Source organism: Numida meleagris, chromosome 5 (genome assembly GCF_002078875.1).
Source record: "Numida meleagris isolate 19003 breed g44 Domestic line chromosome 5, NumMel1.0, whole genome shotgun sequence".
Lineage (NCBI taxonomy): Eukaryota > Metazoa > Chordata > Aves > Galliformes > Numididae > Numida > Numida meleagris.
Window position 1 is genome coordinate 62,314,422 of NC_034413.1, and position 24,536 is coordinate 62,338,957.

General features: G+C 45.5%; 1 protein-coding gene across 2 annotated transcripts in view; it reads right to left on the minus strand.

Annotated features, from left to right (window-relative positions):
- The window catches only part of HEG1 (heart development protein with EGF like domains 1), a 36,363-nt gene continuing 13,001 nt past the window's right edge, over positions 1,175–24,536 (minus strand). Inside the window, exons 6-21 of one of the 2 annotated variants that reach the window (XM_021398455.1) lie at positions 23,969–24,301; positions 22,841–23,146; positions 21,784–22,101; positions 20,931–21,236; positions 20,057–20,383; positions 17,640–19,010; positions 15,817–15,936; positions 14,581–14,675; positions 14,305–14,363; positions 13,778–13,938; positions 12,343–12,477; positions 9,614–9,656; positions 9,466–9,503; positions 8,828–8,915; positions 7,817–7,991; positions 1,175–6,974 (exon numbers count right to left, since the gene is read on the minus strand). In XM_021398455.1, the coding sequence (XP_021254130.1) occupies positions 6,825–6,974; positions 7,817–7,991; positions 8,828–8,915; positions 9,466–9,503; positions 9,614–9,656; positions 12,343–12,477; positions 13,778–13,938; positions 14,305–14,363; positions 14,581–14,675; positions 15,817–15,936; positions 17,640–19,010; positions 20,057–20,383; positions 20,931–21,236; positions 21,784–22,101; positions 22,841–23,146; positions 23,969–24,301 (4,025 nt within the window). In that variant the 3' untranslated portion in view covers positions 1,175–6,824. Of the gene's footprint in view, positions 6,975–7,816; positions 7,992–8,827; positions 8,916–9,465; positions 9,504–9,613; positions 9,657–12,342; positions 12,478–13,777; positions 13,939–14,304; positions 14,364–14,580; positions 14,676–15,816; positions 15,937–17,639; positions 19,011–20,056; positions 20,384–20,930; positions 21,237–21,783; positions 22,102–22,840; positions 23,147–23,968; positions 24,302–24,536 lie in introns of those variants that run through there. The other variant, XM_021398457.1, reaches the window with a different exon arrangement.

Genomic DNA, 24,536 nt, shown 5'->3' on the forward strand with positions numbered 1-24,536 from the left:
TTTTCCAACCTAAACGACTCTATGGTTCAGGCCACACAGCACGGATGCATTCAATGATCTCAGAGGCACTGGTAAGCAAATCTGCAATGGGCAGGACTGTTGAGTCATGTGCTTGTCCATAACTGCAAATTTACCCAGCCTCATGGTAACATGACCTGTCCTCCTGCTTAGAGATACCAACACCACACAGAAAACAGATCAGCTTGCAGTACTATCATTGGTAACAAAACAGTGGCACTGTAGCAGGCCTTTCCTTACAAATGGGCAGAACCTCATGTGACAGGATTAATCATGTTACTCTCTCCCTTTATTTTCCCACTGGAGTCTTACTAGAAAAGGAGCAGGCATATAACATAATTCTGTACCGTATTGCTGCAGAAACTAGACTTGAGTTTCAGGATGCAGCAAGAAACTATGTTCTGGACTCACCATTGCAGCTAGTACTCATTTCACCTAGTGCAGCTGTCTGTAAGCAGAGTACTGTGACACTAGTGTAAAGGCAAAGGGATATCTTACCATGAGGTGACTTACCTTCTGTAGATGCTTGCCTCTTCATGGTTATTGGAAGAGTCAGATGACTCAAGAGTACCTTGGTCCCATTTGATTCCTGTCACACCTGAGTGTTGTACTTCTCTGGGACAAAATATGGAATGATTGCCCCACATTAACAAGACTGCCATTCTTGGGATGCTCTTCCACATCACGCCTCTTCCCAGGACTCTGTGTTCTTCTGGATACAAGGGATCAACCTTCCTCCTCTGAGGAACACTCAGCTATATAGTCTTCATGTTCCCAGTGGCTATTAGTGATGTGCGACTGATCTCACTGTGGTCAATTTCCTTGTCTTTGCACCAGCCTCTCCCAAGCTTTTCCTTCCCCACTTTCACCAATTCCAGCATTTCCAGATGAATGAAAAATTAAATTGATGAAAACTCTTAAATTAAACTTTGAGTTGCTCAGTACTATCAAAATAAACATATCAACACAGAACAGAGCACAGCTTTGTTTAGCACAACTAACCGGAACATACAACTTTCCTCTCGCTTTTCATTTTAGTTACACAATCACCAAGCACCTCTAGAAGAACAAAAGATCCCAAGATTTCTTCAGTCTGAAAGTTGCACATGCATCTCTTTACATGGAAAACTTTAGACAATAAAAAAGCTGAGACATATTAATATTCATAGTTTTATTGTATCTTTTTATAATACTGACTAGAACGCCAGATTTAATAATATTGGATGCAGGTATAAAAATAATCCAATCCTTAAAAATTATATTTTGCTACTACAGTACTGTATAATTAGTAGAGGCAGAAAATATGATACAACTTTAAATAATACTGGTTTGGAGAATGTCCTTAGAACCCCAGCAACTTGGAAGCGAACATTCAGAGCTACAGAGAAGGAAGCACAACAATGGGAAGAACATGAATCAAGTTGATAGAGGAAGCACAGATAAATGCTTAAAATTCACCTTTTGAAAGAGACCTCGCTAAAGGTAAGCATTACTGCCATGGTTCTGAAAGATGTTCAAAGAAACTGTGATGACTTTACATACCAATTTTGCTTTCTGCTAGGAATTTAACAGGGCTTAAAGCAAATGACTGAGTTTAACAGAAAGAATTACACATATATTCTGTTTTGTTGTTCTTTTCTTTCCTTAAAGTTAACCATACTAATGGCTTTTGTAACAGACACATCAGGCAATTTCTGTGGCATTGTTCAAGAGAAGTGATCCCTTTTTACTGGATTCCTCAGGACTTCATATTGGGGTGGTGCAGATTTGGGGTCACCTGCTGTGGTATTACCCAAGCAAGACTCTCATCCCTTCCAGCATTTTACCAGAATGAAGACCAACAGACTTAGCACTTACATATGGCTTTTGAAGAACATCAGGCACCCTCTCTCAGTTTTCCATCAACAAGGATATTATCAGACAAAACACAAACCACACAGGAGAGGTGTTATCTCGCACATGACCTTAGAGTACAGAACCCTTTCAAAACTGGGAGATCTGGTTTCATTTCTGAAAGCATAAATATGTGAACTGACAGGTAGTTCTTAACTGTGAATGCACAAATCACCTCTACATCCCTGGAGATCTTACACTATGGGAAACAGGTTGGCTGATCAGTAAAACATTTTCTATGAAATTCACATTCATTCTCTTCTCAGGAAGGCATTTCAGATCTTGAACAACCTGTTTGTTCAATCTCACATAATACAGGCTCTGCTACAGTAATAAGGACATACATGAAAAATAAATATGACGTGAAAAGGCAGCAACAATATCACAGGAATGGGCGGAACACAGAGCTGCAGGAATGCTTGGTGTACACACATATGACCATGACGGTGGAATAATTCAGGCCTAAAAAAATTCCACTACAATCTATGGGAGAGTTATCCCAGTCACCAGAGTGGATGCTGGGTTAGGTCCTTTTGGGCAAAGAGGAGAAAAACAATAGTCAGCATAGGAAGAACATTTAAGTAAAATGCATCCGTTCTTGTTAATTTAAGGAAGAAAACTAAACGCCACTATGAGAGAATGAGAAGTCCAGATGGATTTGGAACGGATATGGCCATTGACCAGCATTAGAGACACGTCCTGGGAAAGCACTTTACAATGCTACAGCAGGGTCCAAACTCATACTGCTGCTCTGTCAAGCCTCAGCAAACAACCTTTACAATTATTGGCACCATTTTGCAATCACAAACACCTCTCACTAAATTCATTTCATTGCTATTTTTAGAAAGGGTGATTTTTTTCTCTTTTTCTGTTGCTCACAGTGAAGGCAAATAACTTTTAGTGTCTCTGTAAATGACCGTAACAGAGGAACTTTATGGGATATGCTGCAATGGAAACAAGATTCATTGCTGCTCTTTTACGTAGTGCTATAAACACGGAGGGCAAAGGGCATCAATATATCCCTGTCCTCACGTTCCTCATACATCCAAATTCAGTGCTTTGAGGTTTCAGAGGTGTGCAAAAGAACCCTGGTTTTCCAGAGCAGCGTGGGAGAGATGGCCAGGATGAGCATGGGGCAGGACAGGGACGCGGGAAGGCTGCAGCATCCCTTTACATTGACCCCTCCGATCTGCACTGTTCTGCTCTGTTCACTCTGACCCACTCTCCCAGGCTGACTGCCGGGGGTGTTTTTCTGTAAGCAAGGGGCATTTGTCAGCACAAGTGGTAGAGCACCATAGCAGCAAACACGCATCCTACATCCTTTCCTGTCGTCAACTGAATTAGCACCTTTTTACTCCAAAGACTCCCCCCCACACCACCTGTGGGCCCTTGCTGACAGCTCACCTGGCTTTACACAGCAGCCAGAAGCACAAACAGGTCCTTTGTCGTGTCAGTGTGGTTTTCCCTCCTTCCCCCACACCTGGCTGAGCCACTTGCAGTCTCCTTGCGTGAAACCTGCTATTTCCATCTAGTCCTCTTGGATAGCAGAGAGCCATTCCCCTTAGCAAAAGCATCCAGTGTGCTCAAAATCTGCAATCTGGACAGCGAAAGGCAATCTAAACAGCCTGAGAAACAAGTTGCATTTGCTTAGGCATCCTAGGAGGAGTTAGGTGCTAAACACAGGGGCACCCACATTTGAAAGCGGGCTTCAAGGAGTGATATTGCACACGGAGACCTGACTCACATCCAACAGGATCAACAAAAACCAGAACTACTGCCACTGCTTATCCTGCACAGGTAAGTGCCTGCCGTGACCTCAGGGCTGGCACCTGCCTCAATCCTCTCCTCCTGGGACATCCATGGAAGGTGCGGGTCAGGAGAGACACTTTTCCTCCTCCTGTGGGCTATACATTGACTCATTTGTCACCAGAACTAAAAGGAAGCTGCAATGGATTAATCTCATAATAATTTCCTCAACATGTACTTGCTCCGGCAGAGAGAGAATTTCAGTGCAATACAGTTTGTTCTCTTGGAAAAAAGCCAGGTTTTGCTGTCCTCACTCAGAAAATCCTTCTGACTTTCTTGAGACACTTTCATTTCATTAAGAAGAATTTAAAAGGTCATTAAAAATGAATTCTGTGATCTCAGTTAGGAATAGTCCTATCACATTTCTCACTCCAATCACTCACAGCCTGCAATTTGCTGTAAAATGACACAGATTGGCGTTCTGCTCACATAACCCATATGTTACTGTTTACATAGAAGGATCAATCTGCATTTGTCCTTTGGTATTTCATACTTTGTTGTTTGCACCTGGCACACAAAGGAACATTTCACAGCCTTCAAACTAAATAAGCAATTAATCATAGCACGTATAAGCATATCCCCACACTCTTTTCTGTCTGAGTGTCATGCAGTTGTATCCTACCATCATTGCTGGGACAGGCTTATTTTTTTGTTAGGCTGCTTTAGCAAACAGGGACAAATACCAGTGCTCACCTATGTGCTCTGGATTTAGAACCAGCACCAAGTCCCAGCTTCCCTTTTCATTTGTAACAGGGACAAATCTCTCCTCCATCCCATGGGAGAGGCAGTCCCTTGTCTTCGGCACTCTCACAACCAGAGCTGGTGTTGGGTGAAAAAGGCAGCTCACCCTCATAGGAATGACCCCAATAATGTCCTCTTTGAAGGGCCCCAGAGCATGGCAGGGCCAAGCCCTTGTTTCACATCATCCAGTGGACCCTGTGCAATTAAGATATTGGCTACTAATGATGGGGAGAAGAACATCTTTCACAGTTTGAAAACACCGGGAACAGTTAATCCTTGTGCTTTACCTTTTACACTGTTTTGGAAACTATAACTGGAATGGTCCTTAAATATAGCTCCTTCAGCAGCATAAGCATCCATTCATTTCCACCCTACATTTGAGATAAGCCTGCAAATTTGATTATGGATTCAGTCACATTCACCATGACCATAAGATGACGTCAGTGCAGAGCATACTGCCCCTGGCATCCATAAAACTCTCGTTTCTGCAAAACCACACCCTCCCTATATGTAACTGCTGCTCCCTTTTGGTAGGGAACACACAAGCTGTTCAAAGTGCTGTAAGGGTTGGGAGCTTCCCAGCACCTGCAGGACACGAGTACTGCCTCTTACACCCCAGGCTTGCCTTCAGGGAGCAGCCACACTGCACATCAGCCTTGGAACTGCCCTTCTCACCAGGAGTCAGGCACTCTGAGGACACATCCTGCAGTGCTTCAGAGCCACCTTACTGAGTTTGACTGTAGGCACTGTGCCTTTTTGAGCACTGTGTGGGAGAAAGGAATGTCAGATGGTACGTGCCCTTCAGTGCAGGGATGGTGGGTTAATGGCTAAGGAACTGTGCTATTTGTTATCCTCCTGCAAGCAGCCACCCTGAATTAAAAGCACAATCACACTGAGGGTAAGGGTCTGCACTGGGACTCTGTATCTGGACAAGGTTTGGATGACTAAGGTTATCTTCGCAGTAAAGATAAGCGGGAAATGTACTTCTTTAATAAGAGCTCTTTCAACACCTGACTCAGGAAAGAATGAAGTCAATAAGCTTTTGATCTGATCTTTAGTGAGGAATGTAATAACTTACATTCTTTGGCTTTTGCCAAAGCAATTAATATGAATTCACACACCTAGCTGAGGAAACCTGCCTGGTTTGAATCACCCGAAACTAGAACAGAAGAAAGCAAAATACTTTGATGTAAGTGATCTTTGCTGTGCTAGGATTGAGAGGATCACGTTTCTAAATGAAACTTGCCCCAAATGCAACTGACTTCTGAGAGCCTTATTTTCCAGTGAACTGAAAGCTTCCACAGCTCCCCCTGAAATCAAGGTGGGCTGTGAAGGCCTGAAAGCCATATCCCACTCACGGTGCCTAGATGTCATGTTCCACCTGCCTAGCCACGACCACAGGGTTATTGGTTCTTCCAACATTTCATACAGGAAGCATGGTGAATTCCCAGCTTATGTTTTTCTTCCTTGTGAGCAGCTATTTTACATAACATTGATGTTTTTATAGGCCTTTTCATCCTTGCAAGTAAACATCCTGTAAAGCTCCTATACAGAAGCACTGTGATGATGTGTAGCAGCATCACTTCTGAACCAGGCCAGCTGACAGACATAGCTGATAGACAACATACTCACACTCTTCCCTATGTACTTAAGTTCTCAAAGCAGCACCTACGACCAGCTGTGCCTACTTCCAGTTTGAATCGCAGCGGTACGACTAACTTCTCCTGCTCCTCAAGGACAATCCACCCATGAGTTCAGCCAACACTGCCAGGCACCAGGCTGCTGCAAGGGCCTAGCCATTTGGAGAACTTCTACCAGTATGGAGGTACGGGCCAGAGGACAAGCCAGCTTTCCTGTTGCATACAAAGCAGAAAGCAGTGCAGCAAGGAGAAAAGGGGTGGACAAACTTGTCCTACCAAAACCAGTCACACGGTGAATCTTTGCATGAAGGTTGGCCAAGAAGACAAGCACTGTCAACAGTGAACAAGATCTGTAAACAAAACACTCCCTAGTGGTATTCAACACAGAGTGCTGGACACAGTTCATCCGCCTGTACTGATCCATGCTTGCCATGTAGCGTAAGGAGTGAAGAAGCAGCACAGAACAAAACCAGAGTACACATGAGCTTCCACCTGGGTCTTTTACTGATGTGCACCTTGAGCCATTCATTTCCTCCTCCTCTTCCTCTCTGCTGCTCAGCAAATGCAACCATTCCTGGGGGCAGCAACACTTGGTATGGAGTTCAAAGACCATCCTTTTAAACGGGAAGAGTAAGACTGGTGTGGGCTGAACTGCCAGGAGACACATTGTACCTGGGGATCAAGGGCCACAAGACTGTGATAATCTTCCAGTCCCTCTCTGTCCTGCTAAAAATAGTCTCTTCTTCTGGCTTCATCACTAATGAAGGATGGATTGTATTGTCCAGGGTAGATGCATGAATGTCGAGACCCAGGCAAACCAGTGTAGGGAGGATAAAGTCCGTTTCTTTCCAGTTCAGGATTTCTCAGTCCAGTTGGCTGTATTAGTAGGGAAAAAAAAAATAAAAAGAAGTCTTATTCACAGACAACTCCTCTTTCAAGCACAGCCTTACTACCTTTCCCAGCAGTTATTTCAGTAGCTAGAAGGAACAACATGATCATTACTCATCTCTCTGTGACTTAGGTTTACTTCTACTGTGGGAGTTATGCATTTCCTGGAGGGCAATATTCTGATGCAACTGAGTTTTGACATCTTGCCAAATAGAAGACTTGAATTTTACCCATCTGGAAGTTTACCTGGCTCCACCAAAGGCAGTTTAAGCGTACAGTTAATTTTTAATCCAAGAGAATTGTGCTAATGAGCCTAGGCATTGAAATAATTCACCTTAACACAGGATACCATCAGAGTTATTCTTAAAAGAAATGCTCCTAGAAAATCAGTTTGTTTCATACTTTGAGTATTATCTAGAAGCGCTTTTCTCTCGTTTTCCTTCATGCTGTGTAGAGCAGTAAAATTACTCTGGGAAAACTTAACATACAAGCCAGAAAAAAGTTTTGCTCACTGCTCTCTTCCCTGGAAAGCAGAAGCTCAATAAGTGTGATTTGTGTGAACTCCTGCAACCTTCACTCACATGAATAACCCCACCTCATCTTGAGTTCCTAGACGTTTTCCTAGCACTCTTCCAGCTGACATTTTTTTGTGATATTCACACACACATAACAGCTGGAGGTCACAGGACTCCCATTGCCTTGCTGTCTGTGGCAGCCATTTGCTTTGCTCTTTTGTTTTGCAGGAACGGGATCTACGCTTCCAAAAATAAAGGAATGTCTCTTTGCTGTATGAGATACAAAAGGTTAAGAGTTAAGCTGTCGATAGATACCGAGTAATACACATCTGTCATCTGCAACAAGTTCTTGGTGCTTCCATTCTCCTGCATCTCGATGGTCTCTCTGCCCCACTCTTGTGCTCGGGGGTTCTTTGGATACTCGGCATATGGTGACATCTGGAAATCCCCACTCTTGAAAATAAGTTTACTTATGTCATTTTTATTCTTCCTGTTTAGAAAAGAACGAAGGAAAGTGAAAAGTTATAACTAATTCTGGTATAAGATCCTCTCCTGTTTCAATTTACACCTGCTGTCTCTCAAAAACATATATGTAGGAAGAAAGAAAAATGTATGGGAGCCCCCATGCTATTCAAGTTTCCAATGGCCTTCCAGGCACTATGTCACTTCCTATGAAGGAAGAACTGGAAGCTGCTGGTCTGAACACCACAGAAAGCCCCTACATCACCACCATGTTGTAGGAATGGACTTTGGTAATATCTCCAGTGCAAAGAAGAGTACCCTCCAGGAAGGCACATGGCCTGCCAAATGCCAGGGCCCATGAGAAGACCAATCCATCCCCGCAGAAGTCTGCATGCTGGGACCCAGAGGTGTAGTGATCATCACATCTCCTGGCTGGGCCTTGCTGGTGTCCTCCTGACTCAAAGTGCCAAAGGAGGCTGTGCCTACTACCAGTGCTATGGGAACGATCCAGCCGGCTGCTGAGTTCAGACAGAGAGGTTTGCAATCTTAGATTTGGGGCTAGAATGGTGGGGAAGAGGGTGTTACTGCAAGGCAGCCCTTTTCCATGGTATATAAATCGTGAAGCACAACTCCCTCAGCAGCACACCTTGCCTCTAGCTCAAAGCTGTCTGCTGGTACAGGAACTAGGTGTGCATGTGCGTGTGTGTGGCTGAGAGGGAGAGACATGGAGTGAGAGCACGCACAGGACCTGTGCTTGGAGAAGGGCCTTGAAAGCACTCCAACACCTCTTCATGATGGCCCAGCAATTCTTCCCATTGCCCAAACTCCTCCTTTCTACCTAGCCTGCATTTCTGGAGAACCTACCGGCAGCAGGTGACTATCAGTGCTATGCCCATGATAAGCAGCAATCCTCCTCCCGCGGCCGCAATCACCACCGTAATGAGCTGGTAAGCTAGGGGCAGGAAAGAGAGAGAGATTTGCTTAGAGACAGTGATTTGGCCATAAATATTCATGCAAACACAGTCCTCATGCAAGGGGATTAACTGTTTGCTTCCCATCTTCCCTCCCTCTGTAAGCAATATCGCCCCAGATTTTCATCTGAAGCAGATGGAGCTGGGGGTCTCTCGCTGAAGGAAGGACAGGCTCCTGCATGCCAAGGGGACTGATTCCCTGCGCTGATAAATCAGAATAACTCAGACAAACTTTCATGGATTCACTCCGAATATTTTGCTTCAAGAGTACGTATATGCTATCTTGGCAGAGTATCAAGAGAAAGAAGATCTCCAAGGAAAATACTGATCTTGTTAGCAGATAATATCAAGTCAACTTTGTCAAAGAAATATTTTGGTCAACAAAATAATTTTTGACAGACAGTGAAGAAACAAAAAGCCTGACAAGAATGTTTTGCACTTACTGTGTTTTAGACATGGTTATTTGAAATCATGTGTTTCAAATTTCCCAAAAATGAAATGAAATGGAACGAAATGAAACTCGGTACTTACGGTTCCCACAGTTGAATCCCCCTAAGCCAAACGGGCAGCTGACAACAGAAAACAAGAGGGAGTTTCAGCAGCTTGCTAGTGCCAACAGGTCACCAAAGCAGCGCTAAGAAGGACAGTGGGGTAGGAGGGGGCAGAGTGCTCACCATACCTCACACAGGTCTCATTTTCCAGCTTATATCCATCTTCGCAGGCTGCAAACACAACAGAAAAGGGCCATGAGCACCACACAGTGGTGCACAGGAGGCACTCACATTGCTGCTTCCCATGGCAGCTTCACCCTGACCAACCTCCAGGCCCAACAGCACTGGTGCAGCAGGAAGCTGCGTGCTCTGAGGCTACGTGATCCTCTGTTTTAGGCAAAACACCATGCACTTAGCTCACCTCCCAGCAGCCATGCTGCAGCCTGCCACAGGGTGGGCAGCAGGTAAAACAATTTGTGACTGGATCTCTTCTTGCCCAAATGGAAACTCATTGCACACTTGCGTTGTTTCCCACAAAATATCAGTGCAAAAAGTTTGCGTGTGCAACTTTGTCCATTACAACAGGCTGGCAATATCCTAATAAACCAGAAGAGACCACTAGTGTTCTAGCTGGACCCAGAGTTTATGGCTCTTGCAGCACCAATAACAAGCAATGTCGGTGCCAGCTGGGAGCAATGTGTCTGTGACCTCTCCCTCATAATACAGGTCAGAGAACTTCCCTAAATTCAATTCCAAATTGAATCGGGTTTCAAATCAAATAGTTGAAGTGGAACTACATTTCACAGAACCATCCAAGCTTGGTTTTAATATTTCCAGTGACAGACAATCAACCACAACACTCAGTCAGATGCTCACAAAGTTAATTTCCCCAGCCATTAAAAACATTCACCTTCTCTCTGGTCTGCATTATCCCAGTGTCAAATTCCAGCCTTTGGATGGATGTTTTCTGGGCTAGAAAAGGCTATATTATCACATTTCTCCTCCTCTCCATCCGCTGCCCTTGCACCCTGCCCTGTGCAGCCCCACTGCTCCTCCAGGGGACATTCTCAAGCACTCCCCAGGTGGCAGACAAAGCCAAGCAATACCTGGGGTCACATGGCAGTGCCCCCCCCTGCCTCAGCTGCCCCCAGCCTCCCACGGGAGGCCGGATGGGGCAGCACAATGGCTGTTTCCCCTTTGCAAGTACTTAATGGGAGTTAACACTCCACGTCTGCGTGACCCACAATGAGGGTCGGATGCTTGGGAGACCACAGTTCCTGTTCAGTCAATAAGAGGGCAGAGATTTTAAAAAAGCCCAGCATATTATGTACTATAAATATAGAGAGAATAGCTCCAGTATAGCTTGGCTTTCGAAAATGACTTTAAAAACCTTGATGGTCTGGCTTACCCAGGTGGGGACAGTGATGCTGACAGTCCAGTACATTACTGGAGCACCGCACTGTGCACTCAGTAGCACCCACTGCCACACTGCTAATCACAGCAAGGAGCTGAAGGTGAAAAATAGAGACTTGACAGCGTGGGGTAGGTTTTTCTCATTTTGCATAGCAAACAAGACTGGTAAGTAGGGAGTGACCACATCTCCATGTCTACAAGGTGTTAATGACTTAGCCCTCCATAACATTGCATCTGAGTGCCTCACAGCCTTTCAGGCATTTCTCTTCACACCACCGCTTGCCAAGGGTCATGGACAAGATGAATGGTCAATCCCCAAGACTGGTGGGCATCTCAGCCCCCCCTCACTGGATGAGTCCCACTCTGCCTCTCAGGGTGGGTGGAGACAGTCAATATTTCCTAACAAAAGTCCTTCTTCCAAAATACAAGTTGATGGGAGGGAGGGAAATACAAAGGGTATTGCCTGGAGATGTATAGAAGAGGAGAGGCAGGACCATGACCCAAGAGCCAGGGATGCCCATTTCAGGGATGCCCATCCCAGAGCCCACAGCGCATGCATTATTTCTAGACACACTGGATAGAACTATCGAATCATTTGAGTTGGAAAGACCTTTAAAGACCAGCTGGTCCAATGCCCTTGCAATGAGCAGGGACACCTACAGCTCCATCAGGTGCTCAGAGCCCATCCAGCCTGACCATGGGTGTCTCCAGGGACGGGGCATCCACCACCTCCACTCTGATCAGATTCAGAAATGACAAAGTATCTCCTCCTACTTTAATATCAACCCTGTTGATACTGCCAGAAACAATATATAACCAGCACTGCAATTATTATTGATAGGTCATCAAAAAACTGGATTTCCTAAGAAGCCCTGCAACAACTGCTGCAACGAGGGAATGGATGCCCTGATCCTATAAAACTCACTCTGACTGCTGGCACAAAGACAAAGACCTTGTTTAAGTTGTAGCAAAACAAATTTCACGATCTGAGGAGTAGCTAAAAATAATATAACCCTGAAGCATAAAATTTCTATTAGGAACCCAGTTGAAAAATAAATTCATAACCATTTTCAGATACTTGCTTATTTAAAAAATACTGAAGACGTATTGATATAAGCTTGTGAATTTAAAGCAATTATCTGAAGTTCGCCGAGAGTTCAGACAAAATCAAAACAGGCAGAGCTGCACGTCATCTCTGCTCTGTGCCACTGAGCTGAAGCCCAGCGCGGTCAGGCCCCCTTCTCCCTCTTCTGCACCATTGTGACTCACAGCACGCTCCAGAAAAGGATAATATTATTCCTAGAGAGAGACTGCACCTCCAGCATCTGCTGAAAAGTCCCCTAGCTGACAAAAAGAAACTTGAGCTGCTGCTATCTATTCATAATATCGAGCTTCTTGCACACACAGTGATGCACACGGCACACAAACACACAATCACTGCAACTGCCACGAAAAGATTCAGCAGAACTCAGGCAAAATAAAAAAGCTGCACGAAGGGCAATACCTCTGCAGGAATGGTCCATCTTATTGTACTTGAAGTATCCGCTTTTGCACTGGCAGAGCGCAACCCCATCGAAGTCAGTGCACTCAGAGGTCTCCTTGTCACATTCAGGGTCCTTCTGCTTGCACAAGCTGCCAACTGTTGGGAAAACGCAGCCAACATCAGCACAGTTCTCTCTGAACACACCAGCATGCACGTTTGCTTTCCCCAGGCATTCCATTCAGTTCATTTGCTACTTTCATCTCTCTTTCTCTCTTTTTTTAATAATATCTGTTCCATTATGAGACGGTCAACATCACAATATGTCACAAGTTCTTGCATATCTACCATCTTTTGTACAGGCAAATAGAGCGGGGGAATAATAAATATTTCAGCTCGGAGGTTGAAAGGGAAATTAAAAAGAAAAATTTGCTTTGGCTCAAGCAGAAGCACATCCTCCCCCTGAGACAGTTCAACAAAACCATTTTTAAGTTTATATCTAGCAAAGTATCTTGCTCAGCCCAAAAGAGTTTCTTCTATTCCAATATCAAGCACTGTATGTTCTCCACTTTTGAAACACAGAGTTTGTTTTTTCATTTATAGTACTTTGAAGCAACATTTTACCTTTAAAGATCAGATTTATTGACATGAGCATTCAGCAAAACTGGGGATGAACAATGGAAATCGTGTCACACAATTGTGACACAATGGAAATTGTGCCACCAAACCTATGTATTTTACTGGGAGGTGGAATAACTGGAACCAACAAATGAAGGCATATTCACGAGAAGCAGGAACTTCTGTGGGATGTGTGTCACTCACTTGGAGCTCCACTTTTACAACCCCCTTCCTGCTGGGCACACTATCTTTAGATCTGACATCTTTTCTTTAAGTACTCACACAAGAATAGAATTTGTTTCTATCTGAGTTATTGTACCTGAGGTAACCACTGGCTATAATTTTGAGCTAGTTCAACAAAATAACTTAAATTAATTCAGTCCACAGTGGTGAGGTGTGGCTTTCAAATATGGCATATTTAATGCCTGGACAAAGTCCTGCCCAGAACTGGCTGCCTTCTCCACGCAAGTCTGACCTTTGGCAGGAGGAGGAATTGGGAGAGAGGTGGTTCTTGGTCCAGAAACTTGTGAAAAAAAAAAGTGACCAATTTTTATACCCCACTGTTTCCCAACTCCTGGCCAGGTGGGTGGAATGAGACATCTCCAAGAACCATGTAGATGTGGCACTAAGGGACATGGGGTAGTGGGCATAGTGGTGATGAGTTGATGGTTGGACTAGATCTTAGAGGTCTTTTCCAATCTTAATGATTCTATGATTCTATCTTAAGATGATTCCTATTGAAGTGAGATGAAAACTTTCAGAGGGATTTTGCTGAATGCCAAAATCTTTCTCTCCATTTTGCAAAAGGACCCAAATCAAACAAATCTGCCATGCTGTTTACCTCTGTGGAGTGATTTCAGGCTGGAGATGAACTGGCAGGGGTCAGGGGGAGATTTGCAAGCCCGAATGTAGCTTTTCACAGTGCTGATGACATCGTAGAAAGTCACGTTGGATGCTAAAGAGAACGTGGATTGCACTGAAACATGCACAACATTTGCCTCCCTAACAGAAAACAAAACAAAACAGCCCTGAGTACCACGGGTCAGTCTGATTTCATGGTTAGTACATTAGCAACCTGCTAGTTGTTAGTGCCAGCAACACTTAACGTAGGCGTGATATCACACACATACTGAGAAAGCTGTCTGTGGCAGCACATCTGTGGCTGCTCGGCAGGCTGTCCCCAATAGGAGGACTGGGATGGATGGCCAGGGTGCAAAGGCATTTCCCGTGCCCCATGCTGCTGCTGCTGGGCTTGATTTCATTAAGCACAGCACCACTGGGTCAGACTCAAAACGTGGCCCTCTAGCTGAACATCCCAAGTACTCGGGTGGCTGATGCCATTCCTCGCTCTTCCTCGTGGCCCCTTACCTGGTGGCTCTGACTGTGGAGTGGTAGTACCCAGGCAAGCCTGACAGAGAGGCGTTCAGCTGAAAGGAAGAAGAGAGCTGTTGGGATGCAGCAGCACAGCTCCCAGTAGCACCCCCAGCCCCAGGACAGCCCCCAGGTGTAGGTGGTTGGGCCATCTGGACGGTTCAACGATTAGAAAGGCTAAACCCAGACCAGAGAGCCCTGTGGCTGCTGTATAAGGGGAGTGACACATGAGGACCCGAGCAGTGCTGCTGCCACCCCAGCAGGGACACTCACCATCGCCAGGATTTCACGCTCCACTTGCAGGAGATCCGTGTACTTCCCGTGGGTGATGTTAAGCTTCAGGGGGACCTGACCAATAAATATTCTTACTGAAAAGGAGAATAAGACAGGTTAGTTGGAATATGTGCCTCCTTTCTATAAGCCAAAACTAAGCAACTCATTTAATAGGAGCCCTGAACACAGAGAGAGACAGGGAAATTTAGTGGCAAGATGGTTTCAGGTGTCAAAGCTAATTTATAATAATTTGGGGTAAATGCATCAAGACTCTTTCCCCTTCCCTCCAGTGCAAGGAAAGCAAATCGACAAGTCAAGATGAAGCACTGCAGAAAGGACATTTTCATTTTTTAAACCACTGGATAGAATGAGCAATGATGTTTGAAAGGAGGCCTGAAAGATGCATTTTTCCATGCTTAGAATTAAATTTGATTCATGGCAACAGAATGCAATAATCCAAGTCGTCCAGTCTCAGAGAGATAATATCCCTAAATCTTGTATTAAGTGTCATGAGATACTCAGTGGAAATGAGAACTCAGAGCTAAAGTTTTATGTTCCATCAGAAAAACAAATACAGTTGCAGATAATGTTGTAAAGCTTCCAGTTCTTTCCCATTTTTTCCCATCCGCAGAGCCTATCTTCACCACAAATTTTGTATTGGACAGCTCTAATATAACAGCTTCTGGTAGAAATGAGTCTGGAATCACCTTCACGGTATTTACATAATCTGCCCGTAGCGCAGTCCAAGGCATAATCAAAACAACTCTCTAAATTAGAAGCTGACACATTCCTACAAGAAGAAATGTTTCAAAACACCCTTCAGGGACACCTCAGCCGTGTCGCTCAGCAAAATTTCCATGCCTTAATCCTCACTGATTAAGGGTCAGAAGAAACTCCAGCAAAACAAATCCCCCTTCACAATGGGGCATTATAAGTCCTTGGGATTTGAGTCCTTTACTAGAAAGCGAGGGGGCCAGAACCCGAGTCCCAAATAATAACTGTGCTGCACAACAAAAGAGAAAGGTAGGAAACAAGACCTTGATCTTACAAAGGCTTTCATGGCTGCTTAATTCCATACAGATGGCTGAGCCCACTGAAGTCAGGCTATCGGTAAAAGTAGTAGTTGGGAGGTACGCTAAGCTCCTGAACTTGTCTGAGCCTGGGTTAATTTATTTTAGAAGATTACAGATCATTATCTCCATCATTGTTTCCATTTTTTCACTTTTGTTTTCTTACCTAAATTGCATTTTCCTTTTTCCAGCTCATATCCAAGAGGGCACTGACAGATGTAGGAGCCACGGGTGTTGTTGCAGGTGGCCAGTGCAGGACAAGGGTTGGAAAGACATTTATCCACATCTAGAAAACCAGAAAAAAAAAAGCCAGTCTATAGTTACAGAATCACAAACATCAACAACTGCTAGGCTAAAAAAGATCAACTTGGCTCCTCTTCTGTGACCCCCTGAGCATTATCAGATGATTCATTGCATCATTTGCACTTACTGCTTATCCTGTTAATTATTCTGCTGGAGCTAAAAGAATAAACAGAAAACACTTTCTGTTGAATATTCATTCCGAAGCCCTTGGGACCCGGTGTTGATCCACGCTAATATTAACACCCAGCCTACCTGCAGCACCGCTCCTGTAGATCCCAGAGCACTTTTCAAAGACTAGCAACACCACAGCTACGGATGGCTGAAGAACCACACAGCCCTGCAGTGCAGACAGCCCCAGCTGATCCCCGCCTTGGGACACGCAGCATGGGATAATCCCTGTGCCCTGGGCTGTCTGGCCTGGCTACCTAGCACCAGCGAGAGGGTGCGTGGTGTCTCTGACCTCAGCAGCCAGAAATGAGTAACAAAAAATCCATTCCCCTAAAGTTATTTATTTTGTATGAAGCCATAGCTATAGATGATACCAATCAGATGAGAAATAACCTTTAAATACCTAATTACTGGTGGAATATACACTATTGCCAGTATTTCACCAAGATTAATGCAGTCAGTACTCACAACATCCTACGCTGGCATTAGGGGCAGGCTCCTGAACTTTAAACACAGAATCGATTTCCATTCATATAAAGCAGCTCAATACGTTTACTTGGGAAGATAAGGAGCCTGGCAGCAGCGACAAATGAAAACCTTTGTTCTTCTGCAGGGCTTTCTGCTTACAGACTCCTTTGCAATGCACTGCAGTCAGCTATTGCCACCTCTGCCCTCCTGCACCACAAGAGCCCGCAGTCCCTTCTGCTGGGCAGGGAAACATCTGCTCATGCAATACCTGGGTATCTCTGGGTGAGAACTGTGCCTGAGCACAATCTTTTCCACCTCTAATAGGATCATAGAATGGTTTCAGTTGGAAGGGATCTTTAAAGGCCATCTAGTCCAACTCTCCTGCAATGAACAGGGACACCTACAGCTGGATCAGGTGCTCAGAGCCCCGACCAGGCTATGTATCACTATGGATTCAAAGAATGGTCCTGGATCACAAGGTAATTAAAAAGCAAATCCAAAATGGTTGAATAGCACATTTCTCAGCTTCTCTTTCCCAGTCTTGGTTATCACAACACACTCAGCAAGACCACAGTGTGTAACCTACCAGGAGAAGTGATGGGTCCTCAAGGAGAAATTTATTTAGTGAGATGGGGAGAGAACAACTTTAGATCATAATAGCAGAAAAACTTCCAACAAAAATAACAAGAGTTGGCCAACTGCCTTTTCTCATAAGAGAGACATTGATCTATTTTTCATGGCAAATGTTAAGTACATCCTAAGCTTACCTGGGAGGCCATCAGCTTGATTTTTTTGAAATTCCCAAATTTCAGCTTAACATTTCCATCAGAAACCTTCACCAAAACGTTCACTTCTTTTTTTTTTTTTTTCCAGCAGCCCAGCATGATTGTTACACCTTTATCTTAAAAATACCAGAATGGAGACGGAATTCTTATCCTCAAATCCTGCTGACAATGGACTTGTCATATATATATATGTAACCCTTCAAAGACCCTCCATGCGGGACCCAGTCTTGTTGGCCCTGCTGCCAAGCACTATTAGACACATTACCTGTTGCTGGAGATGTTGTTCTCACGCCAGCTGTGCTACTTGATGGCAGGATGGTGGTTGGTTTGGTAGAAGCCAATGTAGTTGTGCTCACAGTGGTCTTGCTTGTTGGACGGACTACAGGAGGACTTGTAGCAGGGATGATTTCCTTGGTGACCTTACTAGGCACTGTAGTGGTGGGATCCACAGATTTTGTGCTTTCACCAGTAGTATGAATGTGTTTAGTGACAGTGGGTGTTGGAGCTCTGTGGGTTTTTGTGGTGCTAGCATCACTCAAGTTTGGCTGGCGGCTGGCTGGCGTTGTCAGCACAACGGGTTTCACTGTGGTCAGTGTCACCGCAGGGACAATGACGCCGTGGCTTGTTGCACTGGTCGAGGTACTCAGGGGCACATTGGTGGGCTCAGTCCGTGGGGCATCGCTGGCCGTGGTGAGCAGAGGTGGTGGTGTTGCCTTCCCAGAGCTACCCCCCTGGGAGGTAGCTCCCCTTGGTGACATGGTTTCCGTTACCGGTGCGGCAGCAGACACAGACACAACGCGGCCACCGAGATGCTGCATGGGCTCCGTGGGGAGAGAAGGAGACCTGGTCAGATTGAAGGAGGTGCTGTTTTGGGGCTGGTGTGTGCCACTGTGCTTGCTGGTCTCTCGGGATGAGTTCCCAGCCACCGCAGCTGTGGAGGGCACCCGCCTGGATGCAGTTGTAGCTGTGGGGGTGCTTGCTGGGCCACTGTCATTGGATTGTGAGGCAGATGACGGTGACGAAATCAGAGGCAATAAAGATACTAAGGAATAAGATGGGGAAACCAAGGAGGAAGTGGGTAAAGAGGATGACAAAGCCTGCAGAGGGGTTGAAGATGCCATCACAGAGGAAGAGAGTGGCTCAGATGACTCTGATGTTGCATACAGGTAAGTTGGTGGTGGTGTTGATGAGAGTGAGTGATGCAGTGATGACACTGAGGAAGAGCGTGGATATACTGATGAAGATAGAGATGACCTGCCAGTGGGCAACAACCGGGAGTCAGTATCAAAGACAGTTGTATTTTGCATGCTGTCTACAGAAGCAGAAGTCAGTGGTTTGGAAGATTTCACCAGCAATGGCTCCGTAGATGGTTCAACAAAACTGCCATCACTGGATACGTTGTTCTTCCCGTCCCGTGCCACAGCTGATTTTGATGAATCAGAAGGGTTGGAAATTTCTGAAAAAAATGTGGAACTTTCAGAGGAGTCAGCAGAGGTGCTGCTGTTCGAGATAGACAGGAGTGTCCTTTCTCCTCCTCTGGTGTATATGGTTGAAATGTATGTGCCGTCCGTATGAGAAACCGAGGTCCTTTTCTCGGCATCAATGCTGCTGACTGGCTGATGGCTACTTGGAAAGCCTGCAGTAAAAGGACAAAATACATTAGAATGACAGAAAAAAAAAAAAAGGAAAGCATTTTAGTATCATATTAAAACTGTTTGATAAATATATAGAATATTCTTGTCTGTAAACTAGCCCATACTAAAAAATTAGAGCATCAGCCAAGCATAGCTACTGAATTACCTGCCACTCCTTAGCTCATTCAAAAATGGTGAACTCTGACAGACATAAGGTACGCATGAAATATGCAGGTTTCTTAAAAAACACTCTTCTTCCAGCATTGCTTTTCTACTGTGTCTGAACACTTATCATTCTGTGATATTTTGTGGGAAGCTAAGCAGCAAAAGTCATCTGTTCTCTTTATCTCTAATAATTTACAAAACTCATATCCTCTCCCTGTTATCCTCCATTATATCTTTGCATATCTTTGTTCTTCAGCTGGTTTGCTTTTAGGCACAGTGAACCTCATGCCTCTGTAGGATGAAATTATTGCATTATGTTAATTTGCATCTTATCGTGAACTCATTGATTGAAAACTTTGCAGTCAGGAAATCCTAAATGAGTAGCATATCAGCCTGCAAAAATGCAGATCATTTAGCATTAAAGGAGCAGTCAATCTTATAATACAAATTTCAGGATGTACAGATAACTTCAACAATCGCTACAAATAAAAAAAATAGGATATTAAAAATTCAAAATTTGGTTTAACTCTGTAATTGATTCTCTATAACAGACTCTATAATTCATGCTGATCCACAGCATGAAACACTTCTGAAAGCATCTCCCACACAGCAAACCAGTTAGGATGCAAATAAAGCCTTCCATGGCCATCAAAACAGGAGAGCTTTCCTGCTAGTGCCCAGGCTTGGGGCTTCACCTCTGGAACAACTGCCATGTCAGGTGGGGCCTGGCTCTGAGTCCTCTGTCGTTGGACACATGAGAACACCTCCCCAAGGACACCCGTGTGTGGCACTGAACGTACCGAAAGCTTTGTACACAGTGTAAACAAATGCAGGACAATGGGAACATTCAAAAAAAAGCATACATGGGGACATGCTAACTTACTTGTGAGATCGTTTTGGAAAGATGAATCAGTGGCTATCTTGGAAGAACGTGTGAAGAGTGTCTCTGTCGCGAGGCCTTCGCTGCCAACCGAGGTGTTGGCCATCCCACTCTGCTCCACCAACACCAGCCGAATCGGCTCTGAAGCATTGGCGGTCTCGGTATAGGAAGCAGAGCTCTCTGTGCTATGGGCCAGCACACTGATCGTCATCGGTGTCCCCTCTCTACCACCAGCCAATGTGGCTGAACCATATGCAGGATCGGTGTGGGGGCTGGAAATCCCTTCCTCCATACTTGAGCTGCTTAATGAGTGATGGCTGCTTCCCACAGCTGAAAGAGGGTCAAAAATTGGGTATGTGATTTTACCATCTCAGATGTGAGAGCACTCATGAGCTACACAGTAATTGTCATTTGAAATGAAGATTAAGAAAATTGCACAGATAAATACAGGTAAGGTAGATCTTGCATATCTATCACCTTAAATAATGATTTAACAGACAAAGTCTACTCCAAGGAGGAAGACAATTTAAATATACAGGGACAATCGGTACCATTAGAGCCACAGTGGCATATTTTGGCTGTTTATAATTATCAACCCAAGCAGATAGTTGATGATAGCAAGAAGATATAGTGCAAGTTTCTGAGACTGCTTCAGTTAATCACCCACAGCTGCAGATATACAATACCAACAAGCTCAGTCATGACAGATACACAATACAAATGAGCTCAGTCACGACAGCTTATCAATATTGCCCACAACACATGCAACAGCTCTGAACAGCACTAAGGGAACCTCAGCCCCATGGAAGAGCCAGGGGCAGGGGGAGGCGGATCTTGTCCTAATTCAAATGCCATTGTGGAGCTCAGAAAGACTCACTGGAAGGCTCAGCAGCAGCCGAGAAGTAGGTGGACACCCTGGATGAAAAGGTGACCTCAGGCTCTGTGTACACTGCACGGCTGGAGGAGATGTGTCTGCCTCCAGGCCACGCTGGGGAGGATGGGACGGAACTGGATCGGGGCTCCTTGGCCATGTCTGGGTGAGATGTGGGGCTTCCCACCACCATGCTCCATGTGCCACGGTTAGCTGCATCCTGAGATGTCCTCTCCTCATTGGTGGACAGCACAGTCAGAACGTACGTAGTCTCAGTAGGAACACCAGAAACCCATTGTCCTCCTTCTGGAACTGCAAAGCAGAGATAGACATCCATGAGAACCGAAGTCTGAAGACATCCATTCCCAAATGGAAGTTTAACAGGGAGAAAGGCGAGCAGCCCAGGCAGAGCTGCCTCCAGCTGCACATCCTGCAGGCCAGGACTTCTGACCTGCTCACCACAGAGGTGTGAGCTGGTGGCCAGGGAGCTCAGGATGTGCCCACTCTTGGAAAAAGTCAGAATTTCAAATGCAGGGGAAAAAAAAAGACATGCTTGAAAACTAGATGTTGAAATATTAAGAGCTGGGCGGTGGGAACCCAGTCCTTGGTTTGAGGGTGGAGTTCAAATGGTTGCTCCATCACAGTCTATATGTGTGGTCTTGAAAAGCTGCTTGGCTGTCCACTTCCTGACAGGAAAAGCTCTGCCTCAGTGCAAAGGCAAATAACTCATCAATCCTGCAGTGCTCAGGCTCCCTTTGCTACAAACTGGCGTGATTACAATGGCAATCTAGCTTAAAACCAGAAAGGAAGGGTAGTAACTCGGGTGGGAGACTCTTCATGGCAGACCCACACAACCCACCTGAAGAACTTGGTGAGGATGACGGCACTGAAATACCAGGAGGAAACACAGGCAGCGGCTTCGTTGGAAGCTCACCGAGGTCAGCATCACCCTGTGAGACATCCCCCTGACTGCCAGGCTCTGTCACAGAAGACAGCAGAAGGACTACATCCAGGGAGCTGGTGCCAGCTGGAGCGGGAGCAGAGCTGCCTGCGCTGGTGTCTACCACGGGCTCTGTGGTCTTGTTCCCACTGCTGGTGGCCATCACCGAGCCGGGTGTGCTGGTGACAGAAGCGTCGGGTAGGCTTCCTCCCCTGGCTGAGGTTGTAGCCCCTTCGGCTGGGAAACGATACAAATTGGATTTATACATACTAAAGTACAGGCAAATGGGCCTGCTCTCTTCTATCTCCACCCTCATGCTGACAAACTGGGTACAGATACAAGGTGGGAGGAGACTTAAACCTGGAGAATTCATCTGAGAAGACACAACCCACTCCAACCCAAGGATGTGGGGAAAGGCTGCTCACAGGACAGCACCCTGAAGAGGGCACCAAAAACAAGAGGCGGGAGCGCTGGTGTGCTGAAGCTGAAATGCTCCTTCACAATGCCCCAAAGCATTGCCCAGCACCTCCTAGAGAAAAGGAGGCCCAGGAGAGACCTTATTGGTCTCTACAGCTACCTCAAAGGATGTTGTAGTGAGGTGGAGCGGATCTCTTCTCGCAAGGAACAAGTGACAGGATGAGAGGGAATAGCCTCAGATTTCACCAGGGAAGGTTCAAGTTGGGCATTAGGAAAAAATTATCCACTGAAAGGGTTGTGAAGCATTGGAATAGGCTGCCCAGGGAAGTAGTTGAGTCACCATCCCTGGACGTATTTAATGTGTAGATGTGGTTCTTAGGGATGTGGGTCAGTGGTAGACTTGGCAGTGCTACATTAACGGTTGGACTCAGTGACCTTAGTGTTGGGAAACTCATCCAACTGAAATGATTCTATGATTCTAACATCTCCCTCACTCCTTCACACAGAGTGGGAATCTGAAGCCTACAAGATGAGGCCCCTGGGGACAGCCTGAGCTCACCTGTGGAAGCACTGCTTGAAATGGCAAGCAGTGACCCTGGGGAGGATGCAGTGGCCCCTGTGCCACCACCGGCCCCTGCTCCCAAAGGCAGCCCAGGAGACAAGGTCCGGTCTGGAGGCTCAATGGTTTTGGCACCAGAGGTGGAAATCTCTGCCGGATGGACCAGGGTGGTGCTGGCGGGCAGAGACCGCAACGTCCTCCCTGTGCCTCTGGTGGCTGTGGTGGACATGGAGTCACTGGTGGCGTGGAAATCAGCTCTCTTCTCTGTGGCCAGGGTGCTAAATGGCATGTGGCTGCTTCTGGAAGCTGAGATATGAGAAAGAAAAAAATTACAAATGCAAAACTATAAATAAACAGATGAGCTTTCTTCCAGTAGCACTCAGAAACAGCAAGTACATGCATAGGTAGAAAATCCGAGAAGATGCCAATCTAGAGAAAACAGAATTTCCAAAGATGTGACTCCTTCCCACAGAAATTTTTCTTGTAAAAAAATGTGGTTTGATGCCACAAAAAGTACTGTTATGTACAAACTGTTGAACTACTACACCTTGCACTTGATTTCACCATTAAGTGACTGAGGGCACTCCATGCTGCTAGAACAAACACATCTCATAACAAGCCAGATAAGCCTGGAATTCAGGTCAGACTGGCATAATGCTGAACAGCAAAGGGGCAGGGAGAACAGGTCATGAAGGAATGAGCTCACAGGGATTGGATTCCTTCAGCACCGCAACCGGGTCCAGGAGCAAAGAACAGAACGAAGGACCTAAGACAACATAGAAATTGCCCTAAAGCTGGTTTGGGTTTTGGGAAGTAGCATGGCCCATGCGGAACAACACAGGACCTGAATTCTGGTCCCTGGGATCGCGGGAACACAGCTGAATCTCCACTTGCTTAGTTCCCTTATCAAAGAAATAGTGATAGCAACTCGAAATGGCAAAGAATTTTGAAATGATTTGAAAGTAAATTTTTCTTGGCCCAAGGAAACTTTTCATATGTGTGCCTTTTCTGTAAAAACACCAAACCAAATTTTTTCCTCCTTAAATGTATATTCTATACAGTCGTAATATGTTTTGAGATGTGCAGGTAGTGTAGGATAAAGTGACCATCCTCCTTTTTCTCCCCCACCTGTGGAAGGACCTTCTGCAGTAGAGGGAGAGAGCGGCAATGAAGGCATTGCTTCAGGCTGGCTGGAAGCTGCTGTTTCTCTGGACGCAGGAGCTCCATAGGTCTCTCTTACAGAAAAGGTAGGTGAGGATCTGACAGTGCCTGAGGTCCCGGTCACACCACTGCTGGAAGCAGAGACTTCTGCTGCCCATCCACTGCTGTTTGTGGCAGACCTCGGTGGCCTCCCCCCGGTGCCGGTGGCCGTGGCCGAAATGTAAGCACTGGTGGCAGAGGACGCTGAGGTTTCTTCCTCTGTTGTTGATGTGTCAGTTGGCTGGTGGCTGCTTCTGACACCTGAGATAGAAGAAAACCAGATTTGATCAATGCATACAGAGTTGTATGTATGATGGGTGGTCTTTATATACGTATCTACTTATGAATAGTGACTGCTTTTCTCAGTATGGGAGTTTCAAGAACAACTAGGCCACCCATATTTTTCAGTTTTTCAACCAAAAGCTGAACACTGCTCCCAACCTTCCCCTCATCCCAGTGCAGCCACACATCCAGCACCAACTGATGGCGATATCTA